The sequence below is a fragment of the Atractosteus spatula genome, chromosome 13 (assembly GCF_055471065.1).
Source record: "Atractosteus spatula isolate fAtrSpa1 chromosome 13, fAtrSpa1.hap1, whole genome shotgun sequence".
NCBI classification, from domain to species: domain Eukaryota; kingdom Metazoa; phylum Chordata; class Actinopteri; order Semionotiformes; family Lepisosteidae; genus Atractosteus; species Atractosteus spatula.
The window spans coordinates 2,479,246-2,503,304 of NC_142718.1; the positions used below are offsets into that span (position 1 = coordinate 2,479,246).

At 54.5% G+C, this 24,059-nt stretch overlaps 1 protein-coding gene across 1 annotated transcript in view; it reads left to right on the forward strand.

Annotated features, from left to right (window-relative positions):
* Window positions 1-1,246: 1,246 nt before the first annotated feature.
* LOC148821628 (cytohesin-3-like) overlaps window positions 1,247-24,059 on the forward strand; it is a 28,331-nt gene continuing 5,518 nt past the window's right edge. Inside the window, exons 1-12 of the mRNA XM_088930163.1 lie at window positions 1,247-1,343; window positions 2,067-2,172; window positions 10,039-10,121; window positions 11,372-11,436; window positions 13,366-13,432; window positions 16,086-16,204; window positions 16,969-17,049; window positions 17,878-17,990; window positions 18,894-19,042; window positions 19,344-19,455; window positions 19,986-20,062; window positions 20,321-20,392. Of these exons, the coding sequence (XP_088786289.1) occupies window positions 2,130-2,172; window positions 10,039-10,121; window positions 11,372-11,436; window positions 13,366-13,432; window positions 16,086-16,204; window positions 16,969-17,049; window positions 17,878-17,990; window positions 18,894-19,042; window positions 19,344-19,455; window positions 19,986-20,062; window positions 20,321-20,392 (981 nt within the window). The 5' untranslated portion in view covers window positions 1,247-1,343; window positions 2,067-2,129. The remainder of the gene's footprint in view (window positions 1,344-2,066; window positions 2,173-10,038; window positions 10,122-11,371; window positions 11,437-13,365; window positions 13,433-16,085; window positions 16,205-16,968; window positions 17,050-17,877; window positions 17,991-18,893; window positions 19,043-19,343; window positions 19,456-19,985; window positions 20,063-20,320; window positions 20,393-24,059) is intronic.

Sequence of the window (24,059 nt, forward strand, 5' to 3'; positions counted from 1 at the left end):
AAAATGAATTGGATTGCTGGATATTTCAATAGTGCGGTTATATGCGTCATAAAGTCAATCCAGTGTATGTTTTAAGTCACCTCGTCTTGTGTGCAATCGTCCTTGCGAGCTTATATACTTCAGTCCTAATAAAGACACATATTGGTGCTACAGCCCTTTAACCTGGTAAGCGCTGAAATTAAAAAGTACAAGTTTTGTAACACTCACGTGAAAACTGTAAGGCAGCGATGCTGAGTTTGACGGTACAGTGCACTGCACAGTCTGAGCACTGAACATGCTTAATTACAGCAGGTGTGAGCCTGGCCAGTACCTGGAGAGGAGACTCCTGGGAAAAACTGAGGCTGCTGCTGGGAGAGGTGTTAGTGGGGCCAGCAGGGGGCGCTCACCCTGCGGCCGGTTTGGGTCCCAATGCCCCAGTATAGTGACGGGGACACTACACTGTAAAAAGGCACCGTCCTTCGGATGAGATGTAAAACTGAGGTCCTGACTCTCTGTGGTCGTTAAAAATCCCAGGGTGTTTCTAAAAAAGAATAGGGGTGTAACCCCAGTGTCCTGGCCAAATCTCCCCCTGGCCTTTACCAGTCATGGCCTCCTAATAACCCCCCTCTCTGAACTGGCTCCATCACTCTGCTCTCCTCCCCACTGAGAGCTGGTGTGTGGGGGGAGCGGACTGGAGCATCATCCAGGTGGGGGTACAGACTGGTGGGGGTGGAGGGGATCCCCATGACCTGTCCAGCGCTGTGAGTGGGGTGTCCAGAAAAAGCGCTATACTGTATAAGTGTCGGGACTTAATTATGATGACACCCCTCTTTCCAAATCGCCCCGGTTGAGTTCAGTCTCGGGTTAAGTGGGAGCGAGCGCGCGTTGAGTACTTTGCTCAGGTGCTGCGCCTGCTTTTACATGCAAAAGAAGACGCCGTTTGTTTCCGACAACAAAGGGTAAGACTGTGTCGGTTCTCCTCCGGTCTTGCCAGGTGTGGTCCTCATGGAGCCGGGACCGACACCCCCCGCAGACGCGCAGTCTTGAAAACCACCGTTTCGGCGACCGGGTCCCGAAAATTAAAAGCGAGGCAGCGAGCGAAGGACGTGTTAACATTTCTAGCTCGCTCGGTTTGGGGAAGTGCGGCTGCTTCTGCTTTTAGCGCAGTAACTCAAGGTAACTTGGAGGCACAGGAGCCCAATGCGAGAGAGGGGGCGGGCGCTCGCGGGGCGCTGTGACAGAGCGCTTCGTCCTGTGAAGAGACAGAGCGGTGACGATTATTTGTACTTTTATTTCCTAATTCACCGGACACGCGATAAAATCGCTGCAGGAACGCGCGTAAATGACGGAATTCTGCCTCCCGGGTAAGTTGTCTTTCTGTTTAGATACATGTACAGGCGTATCTCTGGAGTCTCTTTGCATTGTATATTTTGTTTTGGGGGGACGGGGTAGAAGAATATTCTCTGCGGTCCTCCATGCTGAGTTCCCCCCGCCGCCCTCCCCTCCAGTGATCTTTTTATTGCCCTCCGCGAGTACAAGACCCTGGGTTTGTCAGGAAAAAAAACAAACAAACCAAGTTTGGTAGCGGTTGTAATGAACTGACTGGGGGGTGATTTGACATTTATTTCTAGCTTTGTTCCTGCTGCCTTCGCGCTCGGCGAGATAAGAGCACCCTGCTCTCTGAAAACGACGTTGTTCACGCAGGGTCTGCCGCTGACTAAGTCACGTTAGATACCGATTTGAGGGCGTCACCTCTCCGGGTGGCCCGTTGGGTCCGCGGTGCTCCTGGGTCGCTTGGGCGTTTTAGCACTTGAGCAGTTGGGAAAAAGCTGTTCCAAATCTGCCGGTAACGGTCCGATCTGGGTCTTTAACACCTGCCTGTAACACCTGTAGAGACTCACCTGAAGGCTCCTGCGGGACCCCTATCGTACAGTATCCCGGACATCAGTCCTGGCTGCTCACGACCTTAAAACTAACCCTGGACCGGTCACTAGTTACTTCATGACCGTAACAAATAAACACGTCAAGTCTGCGAAGTGATATCGCTGATTTTTAATTCTTTGTGTGTGCGTGTGTGTCATTCAAAGCTTCCAGCGGTCAGATGGTCTGAGGCGCGGATCGGCGTTACTGGCGTCTTCGGAAGAGGCAGGATGGACGACCCGACAGAGGCGCAAGGCGAGCTTCACGATACGGGTAACCGTGAAATGAGCGCGATTGAATAAGACCGGGCGCGAATGCGAGATATTCGAGGCGCTGTGACCTTCTGTTCCACACAGCAGCCCCGTAGGTGTGTGTCAACGCCGCGTACTGACAAGAGAGGCGAAATCTTCCGTTTAGCAAGCGACGAGGTGTCTGTCATCGCTGGGGCCAGCTCACTCACACATTCCTCCGTGCTCAAATCCTGCCGAGAGTCGAGAGGAAGGAGTCGGTGAGGTGGCCGAACCGTACCCCTCCTCTTTCCTCACCTCGCCCTTGTGTTCTGTGGGTTTCCTCGGTCCGTCCGTCTGCGCTTCTCTTTTTTTTTTGCTTGTCGGGACGGTTTCGATCGAGGTCCACGGTCTCGGGTTCGGGTCTCTCGGTCCTTCGGCAAGCTCGCCTGAGCCGCTGGGAAGCGGAGTGTTTCTCATGCGCTGCGCTGGAGAGGTCTGGAGTAACCGGGCCAGAGCAGTGCTGTTTGCAAGAAGGACGCAATCCTCCGGAGAGCCTAGACGCCTTCAGGACAGTTTCTTGAATGGTTAGCTGGGGAGGCAGAGTTGTAGCCAGGAGTTGTTATTACTACTGAAGTAGTAATAACACTTCAGTGTTATTACACCGACACGAGAGAGACTGGCCTTCAGGCACCTTCTGTCTAAGAACCCCAACACAGGTTTTTCAGAGAATAAGACAGGGAACAAGAGCTCGTGTACTTGTGTACAATATGTACAGAAATAATAATAATTCCTGGTACTTTATACTGTATATGCTTTTCTGGAAACTCCATTCAAAGAGCTTCACCAGTAATGGGGACTCCCCTCCACCACCACCAGCCAGAGTGCGCCAGACCTCTCCCCACACACCAGCTCTCAGTGGGGAGGAGAGCAGAGTGATGAAGCAGTTCAGAGAGGGGGGTTATTAGTTCAAGTTCATGTTTATTTGTCACTCCAGCCATATACAAGTATACAGTGGAAGGAAATATCGTTCCTCCTCGTCCACGGTGCAGATACACGCAGGACAGGCAGGACACTGACATAGACATTGTAGACAGGATACACTATGGATGCACAAAAGGGCAGATAGTGCAAATTACAAGGCAAATACATAATACAATATACACAACACACTGGGGGAGGGAACACAATTAGGAGGCCATGACTGGTAAAGGCCAGGGGGAGATTTGGCCAGGACACACCCCTACTCTTTTTGAGAAACACCCTGGGATTTTTAATGACCACAGAGAGTCAGGAGCTCGGTTTTAAGTCTCATCCGAAGGACGGCGCCTTTTTTTACAGTGTAGTGTCCCCCATCTCTATAATGGGGCATTGGGACCCACACAGACCGCAGGGTGAGCGCCCCCTGCTGGCCCCACTAACACCTCTCCCAGCAGCAGCCTCAGTTGTTCCCAGGAGTCTCCCCTCCAGGTACTGGCCAGGCTCACACCTGCTGGGCTCCAGTGGGGCTGCCAGCTGGGAGCTGCAGGTGATAGAGCAGGATGAAAGAGGTACACACAGAGAGGTCAGTTGAAGTGATGCACTAGCTTAAGTGATTTGACTATTCTTCCCCATGGCTGTCTGGATACGGTAGTGGAGTGTAGGCGTCCAGCTCTTTGCTGAACTGGGGCAGCGCGGGTGTGTTGAGTTCTCAGTGAGCCAGACTTTCAGAATTACGCCGAGCGGATGATAGTGTTTGAAGTTGCCTGCATGTGTTAGACTTGAGTTTCAATTGGCCCTCCATAGAACTTATCTGATGTGATCTATACAGCACATTGGCTAGCCTGGGCTTCTGCAATGTGCGGCGCAGACAGACTTTGAACTGAACTGTTACTGACGAGCTCGCCTGCATTTATTTCGGTACTCTGCTCTGTAGGCTTGTAGGTGCTAAAGATGACCTTGTGCTCTTTTGGGAGGAGGGGTTTTAAACACAAAGTTAGTGCTTGAGTTCAGAAGCTGTGGCCTGTGACGTTCAAACTAGACCCCGAACTGGAACTGCCTGCAATATTTCTGTTGCAGGCATGGCTTGAATGCACGTGCTGAAATTTTTACCCCTTGGGTGCATCAGGTCCTGCTGATGCAAAATGTCCAAGGCTACTACCTAATACCCTGTACAAGCATGTTTCAGTGTGCTCTCTAATGAGCTTGGTGTTTCGTCTCGTATGCATTATCTTTGTGCCAAAGCTGAGATATGAAACCTCTATTTTTTGCATGATCATTGCCAAAAAAAAAAAAAGGTGTTGCCTCACTGGAAAGAGCTCAGCAGGGTGAAAACGGATACATTCTCAATGTGCGTCAGTCTATATCTGTACTCCAGCCAGTAAAGGGAATGTGACCTCTTAACCAGTTATAGGAGAGACTTGTGGGAGTTTTGACTCAGATCTTAAAAGTCCTGAAAAGAGCTACCTCAAGCTCAGCACGTCAAACTTGTGCCATACTAGATGGCACAGATGTCAAATGCTTGCTGCAGGAACTTCCTGTGTTAAAAGCACAAGAAGGACCCGCCTCCAACCTCCCGTCTCTTCTAGAGACAAGGACAACGGGGTGTCCAGTCATCAGAGCAATCACTGCTGGAACCCAAAGTCAAGAGTGTTTCCTCTAAGACAAAATCAGCCACGCAGAAAATAAAAACCCCTTTCCTTAAAGGAAAAGCGTCAGGGAAAGAAGGGCTGCCACACACATCGCTCATGTGGAGCGCTGACCGAGGGGTGAGATGAGTGTGACACAACACCGTGCACAAAATGGAGCACACACCAACACAGCTGGATCTAGGGTAACCTGTTCCTTGTTCTGCGAGAAGCATGGCCAGATGCTCGTGCAGAAGGGTGTTTAACACGTACCGTAGGGAAAGCATGACTGTAATGTGGGACTTAAGCGTGCGGAGCGCTTATCGCATTGCCCCTGTACCCCAGATTGAGCTAATTTTGCAGAATGGGGATGTCCCCTGAAATTGCAGAAGTTCTCCTGTCCTGGATGAAAAAATAAATCAATCCGTCATCGTCCTGTCATCCCATGAGTCACGGTGTTGCGTGCGAGGCAGGATCTGCTCACGTTTTTAGCTGACTTTGGTTTCCTGTTTTGCAACATGTGTGACTGCGGCGAGGATAAAAAAAGAGGGTCCAGTTCTTTGATCGAGGGGTGCAAAGGAGAACCAACTCAATGCACAGAGAACATCCATCCATCTTCTAAGCAACTCAACCATTTGGGGTCACCTATCCCACCAAGTAATGGGCACAATGCACACTCTGGACAGGACACCTGTCCATCAGAGGGCAGACACAGATGCACACACTCACACACCCTGGACAGGACACCTGTCCATCAGAGGGCAGACACAGACGCACACACTCACACACCCTGGACAAGACACCTGTCCATCAGAGGGCAGACACAGACGCACACACACACACACCCTGGACAGGACACCTGTCCATCAGAGGGCAGACACAGACACACACACACACACACACACACACCCTGGACAGGACACCTGTCCATCAGAGGGCAGACACAGACACACACACACTCACACACCCTGGACAGGACACCTGTCCATCAGAGGGCAGACACAGATGCACACACTCCCTGGACGGGACACCTGTCCATCAGAGACAGACACAGATGCACACAGTCACACACCCTGGACAGCACACCAGTCCATCAGAGGGCAGACACAGACGCACACACTCACACACCCTGGACAGGACACCTGTCCATCAGAGGGCAGACACAGATGCACACACTCACACACCCTGGACAGGACAGCTGTCCATCAGAGAGCAGACACAGACCCACACACTCCCTGGAAAGGACACCTGTCCATCAGAGGGCAGACACAGACACACACTCACACCAGGGACAAGATACCCATGAATCCAAAGCATCTCTTTGGACTGTGGGAGGAAACTGGAGCCACCTTCCCCCAAGCACTTTCTAATCCAGCCTCCAAGCCTTCTTCTTCAGAAGGGCTTTTATTTAATTGGTTCTGTGGTTTCAATCTGCCCCCTGGCACTTCTTCTGCTTTCTAAGCCTAATGGGCTAATTTTGTTACCTCTCGGTTCCCTTTTTTCCCCACTTACTGTAAAGCACTTTGAGAAGTTACTTTTAAAGGCGCTATATAAAATGAAGATGATGAAACCAAGCCCCCCCGGGGCCCTGCAGGGCTGAGACCCCCCCCCACACACACACAGGTGCAGGAGAAGAGAATTGCGGCAGCCATGCCTTGCATTTCCTGCACCACTGATGCAGCGTGGACTGGGTCCCAGTGTCAGCTCCTCACCTCCCTGCAGTTGCGGCACACAGCATTGCCAGGCTGCAGGAGGTCAGAGAGCGAGGGCTGGAGACGATCTGTATCTGGTACCGCCATGTGGGGCCCTGCGAAGCGAAGAGGAAGTAGCTGTCGTCTTTGCCTGGAGCTCGGTGGTGCAATTCTAGCTGTGCAGCGCCTGCCTGTGAGGGCTTACACAGCAATGGAGAAGTGCGCTTATTTGCAGCTCGGTGCAGCTGACCAGCGCGATTCCAGTTTTTAGCTACAGCGCGTAGAAGCGGGGACTGTGGTGGAGGCTTTGCTCACTTCTGGGTAATCATTCTTAGGCCCGTGGTGCGAGTGCGTCTTCCTGTAAATTGTCATCGCTCACTGGAAAGTCTGACCTGCTGAGGTCAGAGGGAGAGTGAAGAGAATCCCGTAGGAGGGTGATATCGAGAACAGAAACTCTTGAATAACGCATTCAGGGTGATTCTGCCTGGCATAGCCGGAAAATCTGCATTTTGAATCTTGGCTTCTGGTTTTTGTTCCACGATGGTGGACATGACACTTGAAACACTGCACCCAGATGCTTTGGTCATTTTGTTTCTTTACAGGGCAATTGAAAGCTAGGAGGTGGGAGTAGAGATTAAATATTGCTTCTCTGCTTTACTAGTCTGTTGCACTGTAGCAGCCGATTAGCTCTTGGGTGCTAGGTTCTATACAAGACTGGAGTACCTTATGGGTGGAGTTTGCATGTTCCCCCCTAATGTCTGGGTTTTCACCCCAGTGCTTTCCTCCCGCCTCCCAAAGGCCCACTGGCTGGGTTCATCTAAATTGTCCCTGACAGACTGGCCTGCAGCCGAAGGTGTAGGCCCCACCTCGTGTCCAGTGCTCCTGGAATAGGGTCCAAGGTGTCATGCACTAGCTCAGCCTGGTTCACTGTCGTGCACTGTGCTCTGCTAATCGACAGCTGAAACCCACTCTGAGCCAGAGACGGGGGCCGCAACGACCGCGACCCGCTTGCAGGTGGAGGCAAGAAAAGAGAGGGAACGGACCCGCAGCGAAACAGGGCCGACAGGCCAGATGCGGCTCGGGGCAGATCCGAGAGGGGGATGGGTTAGTGTCATGTGAGCTGGCCAAGGGAAACAGATGAGCTGCTGCGAAGCTCGTCTCTCTTTACTGTGAAACCCACAAGCGCTGCCTATAAATTTCAGAGGGGTGTGGGGGTGGGGGGGGGGGGGGCCGCGCTCTGCAGCTCTTAAGAGGCAGGAGGGCGATAGACCGTGAGACAGGTTGCGAGAGAGGGGAACAGGGCAGGCAGGATGTGGAAGGATATTAATAACATTGCTTTACACCCGTACCTATAGAATTACCCCCCAAAGTCTTTCGATAGCTGCTTGTTGATTATTTTGAGATGCAGTACGCAGCAGAGGAGACCTATAGGAACAGTGGATTGCATGCTGGAGTCCTCAGAAGCACTACAGTTGAACACAGATGGAGGCTCCTCAGCCTGCTGTGTGATTTGGAAGACAACTGGTTACACAAGAGCTCATTTGCAAGTGCTGTTACTAAGGAGGGGGGGGGGAGCACGCTTATCCAACCCATTTATTTAGATTTTTATTTAAAAAAAAACATTTCCAAATGTTTGAGCGTTTGTCTGTGGCTTGGAGGAGGTTGCGTCTTACCACGCGTAAAGGTAAAACCAGTTCAGATTTAATGTGTCTTGATTTCAGGCTGTTAGGCCACAGAATGCGTTACTCTAGAAAGGGGGTGCAGACGTTCCTGTAGGCACCCTCGTCTGGAGCTGCTGTGGATCGCAACGCCACAGGGGGTCCACGAGGCGTCTCCCCTGAACAGAACCCCGCTCTGCTCTAGAGCTGCAAACTGGAGAGCAGCCGATGGAGAGACGCTCCGTGCCCCTATCTCCTGACCCAGTAACAGGACAAAACACTCAGCGCTACAAGTGCGAAGGACTGATTTAAGTGCACCAGAGGTCACAAAGCCCGTGCTATACATACTCAAGCAGAAGAGAGAACAGAACTATCCCTCAGTGCTACCTGGGATTTCATTTAAATGAACAGTAATGACCTGTTTCAGGATCTGAAAGACACACATACTGTACGTTGATGTCAGATACAGAACACTTGCATTTATAGTATTTTTGATCTTGTCTATTCTAAACAACACAAACCTTAATTTAACGGTTTAAACTAAACGTGCACATACTGCCCGGGCTCTAATCTAGACGTGTAAAAGAATAGAGTCTACACGAGTGCTCGCTCGGGGTCCGTAATGGCTGTGGCCCAGCTCTGGTTTTGCCGACGCTGGCTTCCGTGCCACATCCCAGCCCAGCCAAAGGTGCCAGTCTCCTGCCGCAGGAGAATCTACTCCTCCAGGTCCTCAGTGGGTAACGTCGCCCTCAGCAACAGGGCTGGGGGTTCGGCTCCAGCGCTTCTTTGCTGAATGAGGCCCTTGGTGTCTCACATTGTGTCCGGTCAGACGCGGGGTATCGTCTGTGTTTTTCCAACTGCATCTGCAGTGATAAAGAGAACTGAAGCCAAGCCATTTTCTCCAGCAGGGGTGGCCAGTGTCTATGTTTTGCCGAGCCAAGCTCGAGTTTGTTGCAGATTGCGGACGACTGAAGACAGGACGTCAGTATCACAGCTTGATTGTGAATTTGCCCTTTCTGTAATTTCCAACTTTTAATTATTCCCCCCCCGACTCCCCGCTGCAAGTTTTGGAACAGGCAATTAAGTTAATTAATTAGTAAACGGAGTGGAAACTAGGACAACACGAGTGCGCTGTTGGCATGCTGGAGAGCCCCACTGTACCAGCGGCTTGGCTGAAGTAATAATTAATAATAATGATTGCTTACACTTATATAGCGCTTTTCTGGACACTCCACTCAAAGCGCTTTACAGGTAATGGGGATCCCCTCCACCACCACCACTGTGCAGCCCCACCTGGATGATGCGACGGCAGCCACAGTGCGCCAGAACGCTCACCACACACCAGCTCTCAGTGGGGAGGAGAGCAGAGTAATGAAGCCAATTCATAGAGGGGGATTATTAGGAGGCCATGATTGATAAGGGCCGATGGGAAATTTGGCCAGGACGGCGGGGTTACACCCCTACTCTTTTCGAGAAATGCCCTGGGATTTTTTAATGACCACAGAGAGGACCTCGGTTTTACATCTCATCCGAAGGATGGCGCCTGTTTAGAGTATAGTGTCCCTGTCACTATACTGGGGCATTAGGACCCACATGGACCGCAGGGTGAGCGCCCCCTGCTGGCCCCACTAACACCTCTTCCAGCAGCAACCTTAGTTTTTCCCAGGAGGTCTCCCATCCAGGTACTGACCAGGCTCACACCTGCTGAGCTTCAGTGGGTTGCCAGTTGTGAGTTGCAGGGTGGTATCTGTCAGAGGACTGCTGCAGCCCTCACCGAGCACTGCTGCGGGCGCTCATAGCGCTAATGAATCCCAAAACCAGTGCTACTTGTGCACCAGTAACCAGCTGCAAACTATAGAGCTCAACTAGTGCTCTGTGTTGTACCGATTGAGCTCCTCAGTCGTACCTGTGTTTCTTTTAATTCATTCCTTTGGTTTTGTTATCGGATCTCTTGCAGTTCCCCTGACACTGACGGCAGATGAGAGGTCGGAGATAGAAAACATCAAGATGCACAAACATGACCTGTTGGAGGACATCCAGGTAACATACAGATCCCGCTGTGCAACTGCAAGGGCTGCTGGGAGCTAGTAGCGTGCTTGTGCGCAGGGATGGACTGCGAGCAGTTATTACCAGTTCCACATTGGTCTCGTTGAGGAGAGGGCAACAATGAGTCAACCCCATAGACCCCATAACCTAGATCCCCGTTCACAGATCCTCTCCGTTTTCAGGGTGATATTCATATCTTACACTCTCGTTTCCTTCCTGTCATACTTATGCACTTCCCCGCTTAACGTGTAATTTGCCACATGTTCACCTTTCTAGTTTAGTATTCTCTGCAAGTCAGGACAAGGGACGAAGTAAGTTCAGGGTGTCCCATCCTGCTCCTGGCAGGCCAGTGTTTCTGCAGCTTTTCACTGCAGCCCTGAGAGGAGGACCTCAGACTGATCCTTGGGGTACCCCCATTAATAACCCATGCTCACTTCCTTTACCCATCCATCCATTTTCTAAGTGCTCCCTCCAGTTCAGGGCCGTGGGGGAGCCGGAGCCTATCACTGCAAGCACGGACATAGGGCAGGGCACACCCTGGATGGGACGCCAGTCCACCGCAGGGCCAACACAGACACACACTCACCCCAGGGCCAATGAACCCACCAGCATGTCTTTGGACTGTGGGAGGAAAACCATGCAAACACGGGTAGAGCATACCAACTGCACGCGCTGCACTCCCGGGTCTGGAATTGAACCAAGGGCCCCAGCTCCGCTAGGAAGGAATGCTGACCCCTGCGCACACGAGCGATAAAGGGGTCCCCAGCTCTGGGGGAAAAAGTGCTCCGATCCCCACTCTGCTGGGCAGGTTGTGGGGAGATGTTTTTTCACTTGGGATGGACAGTGTGGACTGGAGGCTTCTTGGTATTCATGTCGCACAGCGAGACATCTGGTCCCCAGAGTAAAGTATGCTGACAGCCCGAAATCTTTAGAAAAAGAGAAGCAGCCAGGCTTAAATGGGCAGAGATTCGCTTCTTTTTCTGCCTGCCAAAGCCACAGTCCCCGAGTCACGTCATACTCTGGCCAGCACCGGGGCTTCGTGGGCAGGAGGGGCTGACTCATCCAGCGTATGGCCTCCACCTGACCTTCCGAAATTTGGCTGTGTCTCCGCGGTGTGAAGGTCGGGGTGCTTCTGCTCTGGGGCTGTGGTTGTGTTGGGATAGAGGGGTGAGGAGCTGGCGGGAGGGGGGGGCTGACATTGACAATGGCTGACATTAATGTCCCTGCCTCCCATCTGTTTGCAGAAGCTGAAGATGGAGATCGCCAACGTCATCGCAGAGATCGAGGGCTTTGAGCAGGAGGAGGAGAAGTGAGTAGGGTGTCGTAAGGGACCGAATTAAGAAGTGAGCTCATCTAGGTGCAGACCAAGCGGGACTTCCTGTTCCTGCCGCTCAGATGCTTAGCGTGACCCTGCCCCCTGCAGAACCGAGATCCGTCCCTGGCTGACAAGTGCATCCTGAGACATTCACAGCACTCCCAGCACGGAGGTCAGGCAATCCGCTCCTGATTTATGTGGTAAAATGTCATCTAAAACCAGATATGGAGTTACATATCAAATTGACATTAACTGCTGCATTATGACTTTTGAAACAACAAATGACAAAATCTGTGAGATGGCACGGCCGGTAGAAAAAATAATTCAGGAAGTAATCCAAGCGCCCTTACTGTATTTCCTATACATCTGTGTCAGGCTGGGTGAACAGTAAGTACTTGAAGGGGACATTACACCACATAAAGCATTAAAAGCATTTTAAATGGCTGGAAATTGTGATCAGGAAGACAGTGCCCAGGCGGTTCAAGTTACATTTGTTTTATGCACGAATTTCAAGGTGGTTTGATGTGAATTTAACTTGCGTGGTGCAGGACTCCTCAATTTTGCAAAATTTGAAAAGAACAGCGAAATGGGGCTCACAGCCCCAGCCCTGCGGTCAGGAGGCTGGGTCATTGGAGACGATGACCTCCTGAACATGACTTCCCAGAATGCTCTAGGAGGGCCTGTGTTGAGCGTCATGTATCGGCTCCTTAGCAGGAGATGTGCAAGGCTTTTGAAATACATCCTGATGATGTAGTAAGATTTTTTTCTCCCTATCTGCATTGCTATCAAGAGGCTAATTCCAATAGACAGTGCTGAGGAACTGGTGTAGATCAGTGTGTAAGACTGAAACATAGATGCACTAACCCAGCAGTCATGCTATCTCTGAGAAATGTCCGTGACCACTGCAGTTCTTTAAATAGGTGATGGAAACTGCCAGTAAGATCTCTTGTTATTTTTACCGAGTCTTCCCAGTGTGTCACAATCAGGCAGAGAAAGAGGAATAGGCGCAGCTGTCTGGACTCAGGCTTCAGATTCAGGGCTTGTTTGCGGGGAAGACTCAGTCTCGAGTCTTCGCATTTGTGCTGGAAGTGACTGAACATGTGCCGGTTTTCAAAGAGAAAACTTTCTGTGATTTCACAAAGGCACAATTTGTAATGATAACTCTTCTGGTTGGCTGTTATGATAACACTACCAAGTGGAAGGCAGTGGTGCCAGCTATCTAGTTTCAAGCTGATGTGGATGGAGTTCTTCTAGCCTTAGTCTGAAGTTCTGGAACAGATGATGAGGCTGTGATTGATGCATTTGTTGAGTAAAAGTTGTGAATGGTTATTCTTTTTTGTGAAAATATGGGTTGTGAACTAATGTGATGTGATATACTTGTTTGAAATCATAGAATAATAAATTTAACCCACCCATCCATGCGACTGCAGTATCTACCCCTCCGTACACCTGTCTACCCATCTACTGTATACAGTATATCTACAGTCTACTCATCTACAGTATACACCCACCCACTCCTCTACTGTATATACCTACAATCTACTCCTCTTTACACTTTCCCACTCATCTGTACACCTGTCTACCCCTCCCTACACCTGCCCGCTGGTCTGTACACCTGTCTACCCCTCCCTACACCTGCCCGCTGGTCTGTACACCTGTCTACCCCTCCCTACACCTGCCCACTCCTCCACATACCTGTCTATACCTCCCTACACCTGCCCGCTGGTCTGTACACCTGTCTACCCCTCCCTACACCTGCCCGCTGGTCTGTACACCTGTCTACCCCTCCCTACACCTGCCCGCTGGTCTGTACACCTGTCTACCCCTCCCTACACCTGCCCGCTGGTCTGTACACCTGTCTACCCCTCCCTACACCTGCCCACCCTTCCGTTCACTTGCTCACCTGCTTCTCTTTGTTTCCAGCAAAACGATCGAGAGGGAGAAGCAAGTGGCAATCGGAAAGAAAAAGTTCAACATGGACCCGAAGAAGGTCAGCTCACGTTGCGACCGTGCTCCCTTTCCGCGCTTGTGCTTTCCGAGTCCCGCACTTTTCCTCCGACTTCCAGAAACCCCCGGGCTGAGCGGACGGCCTGTCCGGTTAGCTCTTGTCCCGGTGGCAGGGTGCTAGCACCAAGACCTTTACGTGACCTATCTGTGTGGACGTGGGTGTGTGTGTGAGGTGGGGGAGGGTGAGTGCAATGGGCTGCATCTTCGAGCTAAACGAGCCTCTCGCTGTACCGCTGTCAGCAGACGGCAGGCGAGGACTTCACCTGCTTTGTCAGCGCCGAGCCACATCCTTCCTGCTCAGAGCGAGCGGAAGCTGCGCCCCAGCAGAGGGGAGGGCGAGCCCAGTAGCCACGTTTGTAGCGTCTGTCTGCCCTTCCAGTTCCCCTGCCAGACACCTGTCCACTCGTGTGTCGGGCGAGCCGCCCATCTCCCCCGCCCGTTTCCGCCTTTATCGATAAACCGCTGGGGGGGAGGCCGGCCCCAGCTTCTTCCACACGGCCGTCTGGCCTCGCCCCGCTTCCTCGGTCTTCTCTCCTGCTGTTTCCGCCTTCCTCCCCTGAGGTTCGGTCCCACAGTTCCTCCTGGTCGGGAGGGGCCGGTTTGTCCTGCAGTGGGAGCGGGAGTATTCCCTGTCCTTTCGTTACGCCTGCTCTTATTTCCGTCCGGAGGGATGCACGTCTTCCCACGATGCTCCGGGCTCAGGTCAGGCGGTCCTGGGAAGAGAGACGTTCCTAAAACGCAATTTCCCTTTTTTTCGGTCATTTCCAACCTTCCAAAAGCCCAGAGGTTTTATTTCTGAATGTTATTTGTGAGATCTGTTAGTTGTGTGTCATCTCGTCATGAACGCCAAGCGAAGCTTCTGCCGAGTGCTTCATATTTGGTTTGATAAGCGGGTTTTACGTGCTGTCGTCTTGCTCTTGGGTGGCAGGGTGCCGCAGGGCTTGGTGTGTGTGTGTGTTCTGCGCATTGATGCCGCCGCAGGGTGAAGGGCCGTGCAGCGGCGCCCTGTGCCCCGGTTTCTCTCGGCCGCGGCTCTCTGACGGAGCTCGAGCTGTCTGCCCCTGCGCGGTGTCTTTCCTAAGAAGAAAGGAAGACGCACATCGCCCCCCGGTCTGCGAGGCGCTGTGGTTTCGTCGGCAGGACAGCAGGCACGCCAACCACTTGTTATTTCAGAAACAGAGAACGGCCTGCTCAGCGCCACTTCCTGGCACTGTGCATTGTGGGCTGGTGGTTGACATGACACTCTGCCTCCCCCAGCCACAAAGGCAGAATGTGGGCCGCAGGGGGCGCCAGCCTCCTCTTCGGGTTCTCGGTCCGGCCCGGTTCTCTCTCACTGGGCTGTGTTTTTTTTTCTCTGCCGGGAGACTAAACCGCTTTCCTGCTGCTTCATGCCACAACCCTCAAAGAAGAGATTTCTTTTTCGAGCGTCGCCTGTGAAATCGAAGATCTTCGCCCACGTGGAACGGAGCACTGCCGTGTCTGGAGACTGACACCGTGAAGCCTGAGGATCACGTCTGATCAGTCCTGCTCTGCTGGATAGGAAGTGACTGCTGACTGACACTCGGAAGCGCTCTGACTCAGTGTGGGACTGCGGAGAAGGAACAGAGGCAGATATTCAGCTGCTCACAGGCAGATGCCCTGCGTTTCTAACAGACACGCTGGACAGATGGTAAAACACACGGAGCAGACCTGACGCAGAGCAGGCTTGTGCTTGACAGCAGCGTTACGTAACTGAGGGGTAGCCTGCCCATGCTTCCCACACAGAGATTTCTTCCTTTCTTTTCCCCCCACTGGCTGTGCATTCATTCAGACAGTTTATGGGGAAAACAAAACAAAATCTTTTTTTTCCACGCCGGGCTCGTATTTCATTTGTTTGACGTGTTGTTGCCAGTGAATCTGCCTTCTCATGAGAGGTGCTGTATTAAGAAGTCATGCACCCTGTGGAAGGTGTGTCTCCTGGCAAGAGAAATGTTATCAGGCAGGTTCAGAGTCCAGGGTGAGGATCCATGTGGAGAAGGCCTGATCGTTTACACCCTTCTCCTCCAGTCCTGTGTGTTCTGGCTTTCAGTCCAGTGGAGCTCTCTCAGCTGAGCCCGTCAGGCCCCCGAGCTGCAGTGGTGAGCCAGGCGCTGGGACTCTGCTCACCTCTCTCCCAGGCTGACTGGCTCAGTGATGGGGCTGAACAGCACCAGTGGGGCCCCACAGCACTGAGAGCGTCTGACAGCATGTCTCCCACCTGTGTGTGTGTGTGTGTGTCTGACAGCATGTCTCCCACCTGTGTGTGTGTGTGTGTGTGTGTGTGTGCACTACATTCACTGCTGAACAGGTGGGGCTGTGCTAAGAGCTGTCAAGCTGGGAGCTGCTGTTCACTGCATGGTGGTACTGACAGTCATGGAAGATCCAGTGTCAGACTATGCCCTGAGTCCAGAAAACTGTTAAGCCATTATTTGGTTTAATAAAAGGTTTGTTACACTAAATTAAGAGTTGGAAAACCCAAGGAAACTGGGAATCATTGATTTTAACCAGAGTGATAACTTGCTGAGTTACACTGTGCAGCACAGGTTTGATTTGTCTCAGAGAACATGACTTACGAAATATGTGTCCCCGTCTTCTCTCTTCTCTCTCCCTCTGTCCAGGGCATCCAGTACTTGATCAATAACAAACTCCTGGAGTGGAATCCGCAGACAGTGGCTGACTTCCTGTACAGGGAGGAAGGGCTGAACAAGACAGCCATCGGGGACTTCCTGGGAGAGAGGTAACCATGACAACGTGCTATAGTGCTGGGGCACACCCTAGGTGGCCCACAGGCCAGGGCTCATTGAAACACTTCTCCTCTCGGAAGACCCAGCTGGAAATGGAAGCACAGTTTGCAAGGCACATGTTCTGCCCCAGCAGTCCCACTGCGAAGCAGATCAACTGGTGGATTGAGGAAATTACTTCACTAGTTCATTTTAGGAGGAAGTTTAAGTTGGGCACATTGAGTAGGATCCAACTGGACTTTAGTCGAGACACTGGGATTAACACCTTGATGAATTTATGGGTTTTTTATGACCTGTCACCTTACTGTGCAATTGGATTGGAAGCTGTAGCCTAGAGACAAGAGCACCACCTACTGGACCATCAACACCATTAACAGCAGCACCCTAATCTTTTTCTGAGATAATTCATCTTCTCTGCATCTTGTATCCATTTAGTTCACCAGTATTCATTCTTGCATTCCAAATATCCCCGGTATTATTACTAAGGCGTGACAAAAATCATCTCAGGGGACTGCTCCTTGATCAGAAAGGGAATGAAGACCCCAGTGAGGAATTAGAGAACAGGTGCATGTAGCACTATAAATAGGGGGGTTTCCTTGACATCAGCCAGGAGCTTCTGGGAGAACCCATTGCACCATTTTATTGAAGCCGAAACTGGGATCTGATGGCACACAGAGGGATTGAATCTGTGACTCAGCACTAGCTGGGGCTCCTCCCAGCAGGAACCACTCTTATGTTCTCCTTTCTACTTTCTTCACAGGGAGGAAATGCATCTCAAAATCTTACAGGCCTTTGTGGAGCTCCACGAGTTTGCAGACCTCAACTTAGTGCAAGCACTGAGGTGGGTCATCGCGCACATGGCACATGCAAACAGATAAGTCAGAAGAGGTACTTTTACAGAACTAGAAATTCTGTAAGATCACACACACTCTGACAATCAGATACATAATTATCTGACGGATAGTGGTATTTATCCCTGTGGAACTAAGTAGAGCAGTCACAGTATAGTGGTACTGTACAGTGGTACAGGTGGCACTCGTTAGTCATGTCCCTTTTTGTGTTCTTTATTGTATAAGCCCATCCTCCATTAAGGAACAATTTTCAACACCCATTGATCCCTGCGGATTTGGGGGGGTTGCCGACAACCGCACGCACTGTCGTGTTGCACAGTCAGAGCGCTCCCAAAAGTCTTTGCACCGTTTTCAGTTGTGGGGGACGTGACATCACGCCAGCTCTTTTCCCACAATGCCTAGCGTTTCCCTCTCAACCCTCTCGTCTTTGTGAAGAGACATGGCGAGGTTATTCTCAATATTTATCATGCTGAATCTGTATAATCATCCACCGCATAGAACCCGACCCACCCTTATTCTGTTGTTTCTCATGGCACAAAACTCCCCGACAGTTGTTGCAAAGGCACTTAAAGAACTCAAAATCTCGTTAACTCTAATGGGAAATAAGTTCATTATACTGATTTTTCTCTTCTTGTGGCTCTTTCCTGTCAGTCATCCACAAGGAATAATGAGGAGCCCCTGCAGTAGCAGTGCAGGCGGTGGTTTGAGTAATCAGTGTGGCCCCAATGTGTCCCAGGACAAAGGGGAATTGGTGCTGTCATACCTGTCGTATCTGTGTCAGCCTCCAGCTAACCTGCCTGTACGTTTGCTCATTTCAGGCAGTTCCTGTGGAGTTTCCGGCTCCCTGGAGAGGCGCAGAAAATTGACAGGATGATGGAGGCGTTTGCCACACGCTACTGTGAATGCAACTCTGATGTCTTCCAGTCTACAGGTTTGCATGCTAACCTCCGTAACACTAGGGGGCAGTATGGCATACTTTAAAGGGTTTTGTAATAGGCTTTACGGTGATCTATGATTTTGTTGCGCGCTGGAATCGTTTAAGAAGCGGCCTTTTGTTTACAGTGCATAGAAACACATTTTTCACACACCAAACAAAAGCCCAGAGCTCCTTTTGAGTTTCTTGCTAGACTACTTGAATGTCCCTGACTCACCTATTGGACACTTATTACCAACCTGACAGCATTCAGTTACTCTTTGAGACTCTTCAATACTTTGGTCTAGCTCTGAGCCTCCTCAGGTGCACTTCTTCAATGATTCCAGCTCATGGGTGCTCAGCCAGTCTCTGACTTCCTTTCCTCATATCCAGAGATGCATCTGCCCTCTGTCCTCAGGGCAAAATGGTAACTGACTATAGGACCTCTGAGCTTCCTGCCTTTTAAATTGATGCCTGACCAATCGTCTTGCTCCAAGCAGTCAGGTGACAGAGGGCAGCCGCTCAGTCCACACGGGGAATGTGTTCCAGACAAGAATCTCCAACCGATCTGGACTCATTGCCCTCTCAGGGTCTCAAACGTGACTTAATTGATTGACACCGTGCTGCACTAAAAACTTTTCCAAGTCTCCTTAAAGCAGCTGCACCTGCAGAGATGGGAGACGTTGCTAGGATTTGTCTCGTAAAGCCAATTATGTGCTGATTTTTGTCAATCAGAACCGAGCTGGAATAAAAACCTGCAGACACAGGACTGTCCAGGACCAGGATGTAGGTGGTGTGAAGTAGCCTGCCTCTGACCCTCACCAGGTTTTAAATAATCACCTGCCCCCCCATGCCACTTTAAACTAAGGTTTCTCGAGTACAAACTGCCCCAGCTAAGCTTATGCCCCCCTATGATTTCAGACACCTGCTACATCCTGTCTTTCGCCGTCATCATGTTGAACACCAGCCTGCACAACCCCAACGTCAAGGACAAGATGACACTGGAGAGGTTCATCATCATGAACAGGGGCATCAACAACGGAGGGGACCTGCCCGAGGAGCTGCTGTCGGTAAGCCCGGCTCGCCTCCGCCCCCCCCCCGGAGACAGGAAGAGCAGCACCTCGCCCCCATGGACCGCGCTGTGTCCAGAGCTAGCCCCTCGCGGCCGGGAGCCTGGGAGAGCAGGACCACAGCCTTCCTGGGGAATGTGGTCCAGACAAGAATCTCCTTAAGACAGCCTTAGTAAACATGCCCTGGGATCTCCTTAATCCGGCTTGGCGGTATTTGTGCCCTTCCCCGAACAGGCTGATGGGAAAACACAGTTGTTAGGCATGTGGACCTATTTCTGCTTCTCTCCGTGTGTCTGAGCAGAAGCTGTACGAGGGCATCCGGAACGAACCCTTCAAAATCCCAGAGGACGATGGGGATGACGTCACGCACACCTTCTTCAACCCCGACCGCGAGGGCTGGCTGCTGAAACTGGGTGAGACAAGCACTCCCTGCTCCCACTTGCTATCACCACTACCCTCTCCAGTGCTGGGCTGTAAACTGATTGTGCCGAGCAGATTCCCAACTGATCCCGATGTCTAGATCTGAGCAGATCAGAGCTCAGTGGAGTGTTTCAGCCCAAGGATGTGATATATTTGCATAGGAACCTCACTGATCTCCAGCCTGTAGGGGCCCATCTTGGACTGGGACCCTGGCCGTGATCTCCAGCCTGTAGGGGCCCATCCTGGACTGGGACCCTGGCTGTGATCTCCGGGCTGTAGGGGCTCATCCTGGACTGGGACCCTGGCTGTGACCTCCGGGCTGTAGGGGCTTATCCTGTCCTTTGGAGTATTGTATTATATCATTCATTTTGGAAGACACCTACAAAGGAACTTTCTGAATAGATGGCTATTTTTTTATCTGCAAATGTTGAATGGATTACTTGCAATTTTTTAAAGTTCTTTTTTCAGGTTGCTAAGAGTACGTCGGCAATCTAAATGAGTCGTTTTTCTTGATTTCTTGAAGGCGGAAGAGTGAAAACCTGGAAGAGAAGATGGTTTATTTTAACTGACAACTGCCTCTACTACTTTGAATACACCGCAGTGAGTGTTAACTTCTTTCTCTCCATGCGTCCTTCTGTGGGCCTGGTCCTGCGCTGCTGTAATTCCCCAGTCTAATGCACAGTGCAGTTCTGTTCTGACAGCTAAGCTGTAATTCACCTGCAGCTGTCTCTGTCTGTCCCTAGTGCACGGGTCCACACTGCTTCCCTCTCAGTGTCTGCTTAAATTCAGACCCGCACAGGCACCTTGGTTTAGGCGTGTCTCGGGAATGATCTCATGACACACTGTTTTTTTCCCCAGGATAAGGAGCCCAGAGGGATCATTCCACTTGAGAACCTGTGTGTCAGAGAGGTGGCGGAACCCAGGAAGCCGGTATGTTCTGTTCAGGACCGAGGGCATGGTCTCAGGTTGGGCTCTGTAGCCTGTCTTCTCAATAATTCAACAGAGCAAGTCCACCTCCAGTCCAGTCCAGTCCTTAGCACTGTCCCACTGTCTACCAGTCCCTAACAGCTCCAGATCTGGGACAAGAGCTCCTTGCTGGCATTCGGGTCAGGGGAGTGGCCTGGGGAGAGCCTTCCTGTGCTTTTAAATAGCTAATAGGGTAACCAATCAGACTGAAAGGTACTGCCAGAGAAGCTCTGTTTCAGCATTCACTTGTGATCTTTAATAACTGTGTTTTGAACTGAACCTGAAACTGGTGAGCCGGGTCTTGTTGGGGGGGGGGGGGTGTGACCGGGCTGCTCGCCCTGGCCGGTGAGCCGGGTCTTGTTGGGGGGGGGGGGGTGTGACCGGGCTGCTCGCCCTGGCCGGTGAGCCGGGTCTTGTTGGGGGGTGGGTGACCGGGCTGCTCGCCCTGGCCGGAGAGCCGGGTCTTGTTGGGGGGGGGGGTGGACCTGGGCTGCTCGCCTGGCCGGTGAGCCGGGTCTTGTTGGGGGGGTGTGACTGGGCTGCTCGCCCTGGCCGGTGAGCCGGGTCTTGTTGGGGGGGGGGGGTGTGACTGGGCTGCTCGCCCTGGCCGGTGAGCCGGGTCTTGTTGGGGGGGGGGGGTGTGACTGGCTGCTCGCCCTGGCCGGTGAGCCGGGTCTTGTTGGGGGGGGGGGGGGTGTGACTGGGCTGCTCGCCCTGGCCGGTGAGCCGGGTCTTGTTGGGGGGGGTGGGTGACCGGGCTGCTCGCCCTGGCCGGTGAAGCCGGGTCTTGTTGGGGGGGGGGGGGGGGTGTGACTGGGCTGCTCGCCCTGGCCGGTGAGCCGGGGTCTTGTTGGGGGGGGTGTGACTGGGCTGCTCGCCCTGGCCGGTGAGCCGGGTCTTGTTGGGGGGGGGGGTGTGACCGGGCTGCTCGCCCTGGCCGGTGAGCCAGGTCTTGTTGGGGGGGTGTGACCGGGCTGCTCGCCCTGGCCGGTGAGCCGGGTCTTGTTGGGGGGGGGGGGTGTGACCGGGCTGCTCGCCCTGGCCGGTGAGCCAGGTCTTGTTGGGGGGGTGTGACCGGGCCTGCTCGCCCTGGCCGGTGAGCCGGGTCTTGTTGGGGGGGGGTGTGTGACCGGGCTGCTCGCCCTGGCTGGTGAGCCGGGTCTTGTTGGGGGGGGGGTGTGACCGGGTCTCTCGCCCTGGCCGGTGAGCCGGGTCTTGTTGGGGGGGGTGTGACCGGGCTGCTCGCCCTGGCCGGTGAGCCGGGTCTTGTTGGGGGGGGGTGTGTGACCGGGCTGCTCGCCCTGGCCGGTGAGCCGGGTCTTGTTGGGTGGGGGTGTGTGACCGGGCTGCTCGCCCTGGCCGGTGAGCCGGGTCTTGTTGGGGGGGGGGGGTGTGACTGGGCTGCTCGCCCTGGCCGGTGAGCCCGGGTCTTGTTGGGGGGGTGTGACCGGGCTGCTCGCCCTGGCCGGTGAGCCGGGTCTTGTTGGGGGGGGGGGTGTGACCGGGTCTCTCGCCCTGGCCGGTGAGCCAGGTCTTGTTGGGGGGGTGTGACTGGGCTGCTCGCCCTGGCCGGTGAGCTGGGTCTTGTTGGGGGGGGGTGGGTGACCGGGCTGCTCGCCCTGGCCGGTGAGCCGGGTCTTGTTGGGGGGGTGGGTGACCGGGCTGCTCGCCCTGGCCGGTGAGCCGGGTCTTGTTGGGGGGGGTGGGTGACCGGGCTGCTCGCCCTGGCCGGTGAGCCGGGTCTTGTTGGGGGGGTGTGACCGGGCTGCTCGCCCTGGCCGGTGAGCCGGGTCTTGTTGGGGGGGGGGGGGGGTGTGACTGGGCCTGCTCGCCCTGGCCGGTGAGCCGGGTCTTGTTGGGGGGGGGTGGTGACCGGGCTGCTCGCCCTGGCCGTGAGCCGGGTCTTGTTGGGGGGGGGTGTGACTGGGCTGCTCGCCCTGGCCGGTGAGCCGGGTCTTGTTGGGGGGGTGTGACTGGGCTGCTCGCCCTGGCCGGTGAGCCGGTCTTGTTGGGGGGAGGGTGTGACCGGGCTGCTCGCCCTGGCCGGTGAGCCGGGTCTTGTTGGGGGGGTGTGACCGGGCTGCTCGCCCTGGCCGGTGAGCCAGGTCTTGTTGGGGGGTGTGACCGGGCTGCTCGCCCTGGCCGGTGAGCCGGGTCTTGTTGGGGGGTGGTGACCGGGCTGCTCGCCCTGGCCGGTGAGCCGGGTCTTGTTGGGGGGGGGTTGTGTGACCGGGCTGCTCGCCCTGGCTGGTGAGCCGGGTCTTGTTGGGGGGTGTGTGTGACCGGGCTGCTCGCCCTGGCTGGTGAGCCGGGTCTTGTTGGGGGGGTGTGACCGGGCTGCTCGCCCTGGCCGGTGAGCCAGGTCTTGTTGGGGGGGTGTGAACCGGGCTGCTCGCCCTGGCTGGTGAGCCGGTCTTGTTGGGGGGGGTGTGACCGGGCTGCTCGCCCTGGCCGGTGAGCCGGGTCTTGTTGGGGGGGGGTGTGTGGACCGGGCTGCTCGCCCTGGCTGGTGAGCCGGGGTCTTGTTGGGGGGTGTGTGTGACCGGGCTGCTCGCCCTGGCTGGTGAGCCGGGTCTTGTTGGGGGGGGGTGTTGGACCGGGCTGCTCGCCCTGGCCGGTGAGCCGGGTCTTGTTGGGGGGGGGGTGTGACTGGGCTGCTCGCCCTGGCCGGTGAGCCGGGTCTTGTTGGGGGGGGTGTGACCGGGCTGCTCGCCCTGGCCGGTGGGCCGGGTCTTGTTGGGGGGGGGGTGTGACCGGGTCTCTCGCCCTGGCCGGTGAGCCGGGTCTTGTTGGGGGGGTGTGACCCGGGCTGCTCGCCCTGGCCGGTGAGGCCGGGTCTTGTTGGGGGGGGGTGTGTGACCGGGCTGCTCGCCCTGGCTGGTGAGCCGGGTCTTGTTGGGGGGGGGGTGTGGACCGGGTCTCTCGCCCTGGCCGGTGAGCCGGGTCTTGTTGGGGGGGGTGTGACCGGGCTGCTCGCCCTGGCCGGTGAGCCGGGGTCTTGTTGGGGGGGGGTGTGTGACCGGGCTGCTCGCCCTGGCCGGTGAGCCGGGTCTTGTTGGGGGGGGTGTGTGACCGGGCTGCTCGCCCTGGCCGGTGAGCCGGGTCTTGTTGGGGGGGGTGTGTGACCGGGCTGCTCGCCCTGGCCGGTGAGCCGGGTCTTGTTGGGGGGGGGTGTGTGACCGGGCTGCTCGCCCTGGCCGGTGAGCCGGGTCTTGTTGGGGGGGGTGGGTGACCGGGCTGCTCGCCCTGGCCGGTGAGCGGGTCTTGTTGGGGGGGGGGGTGTGACTGGGCTGCTCGCCCTGGCCGGTGAGCCGGGTCTTGTTGGGGGGGTGTGACCGGGCTGCTCGCCCTGGCCGGTGAGCCGGGTCTTGTTGGGGGGGGGGGGTGTGACTGGGCTGCTCGCCCTGGCCGGTGAGCCGGGTCTTGTTGGGGGGGGTGTGACTGGGCTGCTCGCCCTGGCCGGTGAGCTGGGTCTTGTTGGGGGGGGGTGGGTGACCGGGCTGCTCGCCCTGGCCGGTGAGCCGGGTCTTGTTGGGGGGGGGGGTGTGACTGGGCTGCCTCGCCCTGGCCGGTGAGCCGGGTCTTGTTGGGGGGGGTGTGACCGGGCTGCTCGCCCTGCCGGTGAGCCGGG